Genomic DNA, 8,506 nt, shown 5'->3' on the forward strand with positions numbered 1-8,506 from the left:
TTCTCACTCAGGCTTTGAGGCGCCGCTTTGTTGAACTCCAACCTCACTATATTCAGCGCATCAGTTAATGCTAACAATGAATGATTTAGAGACAAGGCTTGGAATGAATGAGTACTACTTGGCTAGTTGGCCCGGTAAAAGACAAATTACCGGAACAAATTACACTGCTGACAATCCCACGCAGGCTTTCGCGCGCGGCCCACTATATTCAGTGCATTGGTTGATGCTGACTGTGGATGATTATGAGACACGGCTTGCAATGGATCAGTGTCAGATGAGTACTAGATGGATACTGGTCGGCTAGTTGGTCCGGTAAAAAGGTTAACGCGTTAATCTTGGTTGTGAGCATTTCAATTCGTTGAAAGTATCCGTCAGATGCAACGGTAAACAGGTGTGGGATGTCAGACAGGCACATAAACATGTGTATTGCAGTGGGACGGGAACAATGTGCGGTTACAAAGTTGATAAGAATGAAAAACCTCTGGGCACTCACTAGTTATGCGCCCTGTTTATCAGGCAGGAAATAGATGAAGAAAACGAGAGTTGGCAGAAGAAAATTCAGTTTGGAATTTCATCCACTTATTGAATCAGTCCGAAGGGTGTTTCAAAGGCGAATACCCATTGTGATGCAGAGTCTTTTGAGTTGAATCCTGAAACCATTCAGTGCTGGGGTCGTGATCAGCATCCTGTAACTATCCTTGAATCATGTAGTTTACTTCACCCCATCCGGCTTCGAATGGTTTCCCGTATGATGCCTTCCCCGTCTTGGAGTGGTCAGGCTATCGTTGCATTGACCTATCGTTTAGCAACTCCACTGAACAAAGAGCCATGTGAGTGGTTGCAGTAATGCTATTTTACTGCCTCCCTATGTAGAATCAAGGGATTAGTTGATCGCCAAATTCTCCACTGAACTTCCGCCTAGTCATGCTCTCCACCGATGTGTTAAGCTAGAAATACAAGGCGTTGTCAACGTCATTTCCCTAATCTCTCATTAAAAAAATCATCTACATTGTTTTGGACAGTACAAATCTTGCGGTTGTTGAAAAGTGCTTCAACATTACCTCGAGGGTTTGTGCTTGAAGACTTACAGAGACAAGGTAAAGTCAAAATCATTGACGAACGCTTTCCAGTCTAATCATTTCCTCTATTCTCAAAGGCAAACTTTAGCATTGTGCCTGTTGCTCTTAACGGCCGGGTCTTCGTGTCACAAGGTTACTCAGCGGCATGAAAACAGCCTTGAGCCTGTGAGATCCAAATTGGCCCATTTTGAGCCTCAAGAATATAGTTGAAATCATGGAAACAGAACCAAGTTTTAGCAGACAAGACCAAAGGGTAATGACCTTGTTTGACGGTGAATCATGATTTACTAACGTTCAGATCAATAAAGTTACTGGTAGTATTTACACTTCTGTTGAGAAAAGTGGTTCATCTTCAAGATTTCTACCTGGCTAAATATCTATTCTCTATCCCTTTGTGCAACGGTACATTCCAAGCTGAGGTAACGAATTCACTCTGGCTCTTCTTGCCTATTGCTATGCAAAGCTTTGTGCCTCTATTCTGCATCCGAGAATTTCATGTTATTTCGGTTGCTATTTGTACAAAAACTTGTTGGCGTCCGATGGACTTCTATTTGTCTCTCATTCCATACATTTATCACGCCCACATGAAATGACTTATTGAAACTTTCCGACTTGTCTTTTATTTTTCTATACGTAACTCACATGAGTAAGTGCTGAGCTGCGGTTTAACTCTCCAAGCGCAAGAGATCTGAGCACATTCCGGCTCCAACTGCTTTCGCCGAAACCGTGTTGTCACATTTCACTGGATTCCACACGCATTCATTCCTATTTCCGTTTACCCATTCACCTCATTTAACTAATTTACTAAATAATTAGTTAATTAGTTAATTGTTCTCTCATTCATTCATTCATTCATTCATTTTTGCCGTCTAAGGTGAAATGTGGTTTGAAATCGTTTGCATCATCCGAAGTAGCCAACATGCAGTAAATGGGAAATTTCCAATGCCTTCTTGATAGTTTTAAACGGAGTTTCCGTTTTGCGTGTTGTAATGCTGAACAGGCAAAAATATTGCATGCTAATTCTGAGGCAAAATCTGACACCTCTTATCATATCAACAAAGATTCAAGTGTTCTACTTACCTCTGAAACCGGCTATAACCGATTGGTTTGATTGGAGGGTCAAGCATGAGTCGAGGGAGCATAGTTTGATACTACCAAAAAATAAAAGTAATATAAAAGCATTAAAAAATATATCAGCATCCCGAAGCTTTGGACAGGGCGAATGCGTTATCTGTCAGATATCATGAATGTCCCGTGTTTCGCACATAGTCTTTTGACTGTTCGAAGAGGTTTAGGCTGACTCTGATGTAATCTTCATGCAATTCACGTGATTTTACACTAGCTTTGAGACAGTCAGCAACGGAGTACGATGTGCTCGATTTTCAATTTCCATTGTTGCATAACAGAAGGAAGATGGTGCACTTCGGAGGTCTGCTGAGTTGCAAAAGTTCGAAAGTCTGTGAGTGAACCCATGGCTTTAAAATTGAGCATGAGTACTTCGAGGAGGTTGCTCAGCCTATCTTTCTTTGAGAAGGGGCTGGGGTAGAAATGACCACAATGAACCCAAGGTAGACGGATAGGCACCATGAAAGAAGAGCTTTTGAGCATACCTGGGAGTATTCATGGGCAACCTCTGTATGCTCTGTTCTGTTCCACTCATCTTTATCCAATCTATTGGTCTAGTAATTTCAGGGCCTTAGAAGTCCACCTTTTGGACAGCTTCGCATGCTCTGTTTGCTTACTCCACCCATTCACGCGCTTTGCATGTCACTCAGGCATGAACCATTGCCGGTCTTTCTCTGTTCGGATGGATGAATCAACCCAATTATTGAGAGACTGCGTCAGTTGAGTAATCGTTACCGAACGGTCGAGAAATACCTAAGTTAGACAGTATAACTTAGCAAAGGTTGCGATTCACACTGGTCGCCTCCGTGGGAGACATTTTGGTCCCAAATGGCTACCGCAGTTAGCCAAGTAACGCAGCGCATGCTAGCTGTCCTATTTCTCTCTTTAGTTCGACTAGTATTCTCTACTTTCGCGATTCAGTGTTATCCAGGACTGCTGATATCGGGTGAACGTTGTGTAATACTCCAAACAGGACGTGTGGGTTCAGTGGATTCGATCGACATTTTTGTTAGAAACCATGGTTGTGACACAAAGAGGTGTGGGGTCGATACTCCTGGCTTCCGTTTTCCGGACAAATCTGCTGGTTCAACAAGGTTCCAGACATTGAACAAAATATCCACTGAGTAGTATTCCGTCATGATGAAGAAGCTCAGAACAAAATGCGACCAATTTCTGCCTCCAAACAGTTTTGTTAAACAAGTATGCTGCGATCGTTATGCAATGTCAACTAAGCGGCAAGAGTGAATTATTTACTGAGATTTATGTCTGTTGAAGAAATCGATTTATCCGTTTTACAGAGAATTCGGTTGGATAAACTGACACTCTAAGACTTACGATAGGCCTCTATCAAAAAAGACGCAAGCAAATTGGAGGCGAATTGCACTTTAACCAAGAATGATCTGCTGCCGGATACAGAAAGATTAGCGACAAAGACTCGTTTTGGTTTGGGGAACCAGAATGAATTACCCGGGTGTTGTCCAATGGTTAATTGACTAGGTGGATAAACTCAGTGGCATGTTGACAAGTACTCTCATTTCCATACCAGCTTGGCCTTGAAAAGAAGCTCAACTGAATCCTCCTGAACCTGCCGTTTATGATTATCCGCTTCCACAGTTAAATCTTTTGTCAAAACCACATTCGTACACAAATGAGAGCATTCGTCGGAATCGGTTCAAGCCTACCAGGAAACTGGGGACATTCTCTACCTCATGGGCCCTAAGTGGAAGAGCGAAACCGGTCGTGTGCTATCGACGTGGTTTCAGCAACCTTATGAGTAGCGTGTTAAGGCAGTGGGTTATGCTTTTTAGTGAAATGTTGGTGGGTACTCCCATGCCTTCACCGCTTCAACGTGTAAATTTTGACAGAACCTGGCTTGTCGCATCGTGGACTCGCATGGAACCTTGGCTGAGTTTCATCTAGAGAAATGGACGTCACTGCCCTGTTATCGGAATGCGTTGTTCTAACAGAAAGCTATTGTAATCTGCTCGGCTCTTGTGACACATTTGTGTCTCCTCCTCACTGCTCATATAGTTAAATTATTGCTGTTACTTTTCTTCAAAGATATGGCTCGAGTAATTCAGGTTCAGGACCCGTCTATTGGCTGTACTTGACTTAGCCAATTGCATCAAGAGACAACCGATACTCTTTACTATTTGTATAAGCATGGGCGTTTCTTGAAGGGAAGCGATGAAAATACTGCTTTAACCAGCGACGAAAATGTGTTCAAGCCAAGTTCCAGAATTGAACGAAAGTTCACTGGCCGCCTGATCAGCAAGCTGAGTAGGATATCGTTGAAACCCTCAGCAAGTGAGATGGCAAAATATGTAGTTTAGCTACTCATGAGTAGTCGCATAGTTAGAATCTTTCCATGGGTCAACTGATTATCCGATGACGAATAGTTACATCGCATGCACAGTCCAAATATTATGGTTCTAAATTAGTGGTCGTTAGACCTGAAGTCTTGTAAAGTTATTCGTTTCATTTTGTGTTGAACTCGTAGACGCTCATGAGTTGATGAGTGTCGTTCACATTCAAATGCAACTTACGAACCATTCCATCTTGAAAAAAAGAAACAGAACGGAAATTGGAATCCCGGAATCTGGGTAGTTGTGCAAAGTATTTTTAATGGTCTGTTTTACTTGGGGCTTGTTGGTCTACTTTCTTGTAATGCTTGGTTGCACTGAGCAGTTTAAATCATCATCGTCGTCCTCACGGAGAGCAAAACATCAGTGTTCGGTCAGTGACGCTTCTCTACCGTGGAGTTCATACATCCTTGAAGATGCCTGACAAATGTGCGATGTTGTTCATCACGTCATCGCTTCATGAAAGCTAAGTTACATGATATGTGAAGTCCACAGTCACACCATCGTCATGTGGGATTCAAAAGCGAATCACATCCCCTCCTCTGACCCAGACCGGTGTATCAATCACCTGGTCACACATTGGTCGATCATGTCCCGAGATAAAAGCAGAGCAGAACCACAGTCATTTGTCTTCCCTGCGTGTAGAAGAAGTCACCTGCATTACGCAGGAAATGCAGATTGCGCGCACGAAAAAGACCTACGGTCTGGGAACGCAAACAGGGTTCACTTGTCAGTGTTGTGGGCAGTTTTTCCAGTAAATTTACCTGATTGATCGATTGCACATCTGATAACTGCTGATTTCATCGACAATAAATTATTTAAAAGTTGCCGTATTCGGCTTTATTCCATATCCCTTTTGCAAACAGTTTCTCTTCTGTCTTAGCGCCAGTGTGTTGTAGGGTAAGTGCTATGTAGCGGAAAGCCCGACTGATCAAATGCTGCGAAAAAAACAACCATGGTATCACTGGTCTAATAGGTAGTAGTCATTTCATCCATAATCCACGTACTTTTGATGCCTCCTGTGAAAAACAAAAAGAGATTCAGAAGCGCAAGTCACATTTGGTTAGAGTTGCCTCCACCCATAGGCTTAACGATCTGCTGAAATATGTGTGGAACAGCCTCCGTTGAATGAGATTCTAATATATGAACGTTCACGAGAAACACACTCATTTGCAAATCAACTTAGTTTTCACGAGAGACTCAACTGAATCTCTCGCTTATGATTTATACAATTAAATGTGCTGCATACAAGTTGACGGAAACTCGGGGACTGCGCCTACCTGATGAGCCCCAAGAAGGGCAAGACTGGTCGTGGGCTATCGAAGAATTTTCAGCGACCTTGTGAGTAGTTTCCTTTATGAAAGTATTAACGCTCAACTTCTCTCACAAATACACCCTACCAAGTTGATGTAGTCAGTAAGCGCTTGAATAATCACCCTTTAGCCAGGGGTATTTTAAATGCGGAATCGACAATCTATTAAGCCAGGTATTGACCAATCCGAAGAGCACATGACTACACGGGTCTGAGGAAAATGATCGGCATCACTTTGTGTGCTGGATGGTGATAAACAGGCGTTAAATATAGTCATACCGTTCAGCTCTATCACCCCTTCCGTGCCTAACTTCCAAGAAACGCGAAGGAAGCACGAGGGCCGTGATACGACCAAGTTGCTTGAGCCTAGACAGGGGGAGTTGGGAAGCCGGGGTTGGACTCGAACCAAGAACTTTCCCGTCAGTAAGTTCGTGCCTCATTCACCGAACCACATCGACCTCAGGAGACCAACGAATGACGAGTGAAGGATGAATTTGTATAGTATGCATTCACATGGAGTTTATGATGCGATATAGGATGTGTCCGTTTGATTAGAACCTGACGATACCATATCGGCGTTGGTTGATGATCCCTCAGCCACTTTGGCAACTCAGCCAACCTCATTCGTCCACTCCAATTCTGCACTAACTCGCCACAACATGCTTGTTCATGAACTTTCGCCCTTCCTTAGTCTTGACGCCTGGGTTATCACGTGTTCATACATTTCCGTCTGTGTATCCGCTCCCGTCCGGCTGGCCCACCTGACAGCATGACAACTATGGCCCGTGTCCTACCCGTCTTTCACCGAACCACATCGACCTCAGGAGACCAACGAATGACGAGTGAAGGATGAATTTGTATAGTATGCATTCACATGGAGTTTATGATGCGATATAGGATGTGTCCGTTTGATTAGAACCTGACGATACCATATCGGCGTTGGTTGATGATCCCTCAGCCACTTTGGCAACTCAGCCAACCTCATTCGTCCACTCCAATTCTGCACTAACTCGCCACAACATGCTCATTCATGAACTTTCACCCTTCCTTAGTCTTGACGCCTGGGTTATCACGTGTTCATACTTTTCCGTCTGTGTATCCGTTCCCGTCCGGCTGGCCCACCTGACAGCATGACAACTATGGCCTGTGTCCTACCCGTCTCATGCCCCGGTTTGTATCCCGCCTATCACAGTGGGACGATTGTTGTTTGTCATTCGTTCTGTGATCTGTGGGGGTGACCTTTTCTACATCCTTTTTGTTTGGTGCTCAGTTGTCTGAAAAGTTCAGCTTTGTTGACTGTATGGATAGTGTCCTATATTTAGTGAGGACCGCATTGAACGGATGAGCTCACGTGTCCTGTTGTGTCAGGATGGTTGGGGACGCGCGTCACTCAACTTCCCGACCCGGCACGTTGCGGGTACATACGTAGTTTAGCCGGTAGATTCGACTCAACATTCTGGAGGTCAATGCGGCAGTGTTCAACTCTACAAGTACATCATGCCAAGAACGTCCTGTTATTTCCTTCACGCACACCCGGATGTGAAACATTTGTGACTTTATCAATGGCTCAACTGCCGATCTGGTGTTCATATACGCAAAAAGGGACAAGTGGGGAAAAGAGAGCAACGAGATGCGAGAAGTGATCGATCTATGCTTATTTGCGGGAACGACTAGGAACATAACAAGGATCGTCCGCAGTGGAAGACTTCACCATAACAGGATTTTTACTCGTCGTTTCCATTCACTAGGGGATGGGTTCGCAGTCATGACCAACGGCCTCCAGTCGACTAGATGATGGCTAATCCGGCTGAAAGATCTGGTGCCCAGTGTCAATTAGTTGAGGTGTGACTAAAATTTTAGTGGTTTTGTCCGTTAATTTTTCGGAATGTTATCGATTGGGCCAATCACTCAAATAAAAGGTGAATTTGTCCCGGAAAAGCAGTGAAGAGGACAGTAAGCACCAGATTCTCAAAGGGGTGGTGACTGAAGACTGGTTGTAAGATAAAAGACCAAACTGTACAGTGTGCGTGCCAATGGGAGTTCACAAGTCGAAAATGTATTTCCATTTTCCGCTCTGCGTCTATTAACTTGGTGGTTAGAAGATCGTTTCACATTAGTACGGACTGATTGAAGATGGAGGTTGCCGCCTGGTTGTCAATGAAGAGCTTCGGCCCCCGGTCTCCCTTATATATTAAGATTTCCAACAATCAATGTAGCTGCATTGAAACAACCTCTCAGCTGATCTTCAAGACAGCATCGTTAACCTCTAAGAGGTTTTCGGTCTACCTTCATGTTCATCATCTGAAACTTGACCACAGGTGTATCATCCGTTATGTTGAAAATGAAAACCTCTCAGCTTCAAGACAGCATCGTTAACCTCTAAGAGGTTTTCGGTCTACCTTCATGTTCATCATCTGAAACTTGACCACAGGTGTATTGTATCTTATGTTGAAAATGAAATTCCCCACGTTTATTCTGTCCCCATTTGTGTTTAGTGTGTATATATGAACTGACGCTTGTTTGTCCTTACCACTTCACCCATTTGGCCTTGAGGTCATCCGACCATTTGTATCTGACTTTGCACGTGTGACTGTCGCACGTTGGAGCCTGTTTGCTCCCTTGCTTTG

At 43.9% G+C, this 8,506-nt stretch overlaps 1 protein-coding gene across 1 annotated transcript in view; it reads left to right on the forward strand.

Moving 5' to 3' along the window:
- Positions 1-8,506, forward strand: part of T265_08553 (hypothetical protein) — a gene marked incomplete at both ends in the record, with an annotated part of 22,728 nt that overhangs the window by 10,679 nt on the left and 3,543 nt on the right. The window contains one exon of the mRNA XM_009174398.1: positions 6,140-6,360. Coding sequence (XP_009172662.1) covers positions 6,140-6,360 — 221 coding nt within the window. The remainder of the gene's footprint in view (positions 1-6,139; positions 6,361-8,506) is intronic.

This window comes from Opisthorchis viverrini (genome assembly GCF_000715545.1).
Source record: "Opisthorchis viverrini unplaced genomic scaffold opera_v5_228, whole genome shotgun sequence".
NCBI classification, from domain to species: Eukaryota; Metazoa; Platyhelminthes; class Trematoda; order Opisthorchiida; family Opisthorchiidae; genus Opisthorchis; species Opisthorchis viverrini.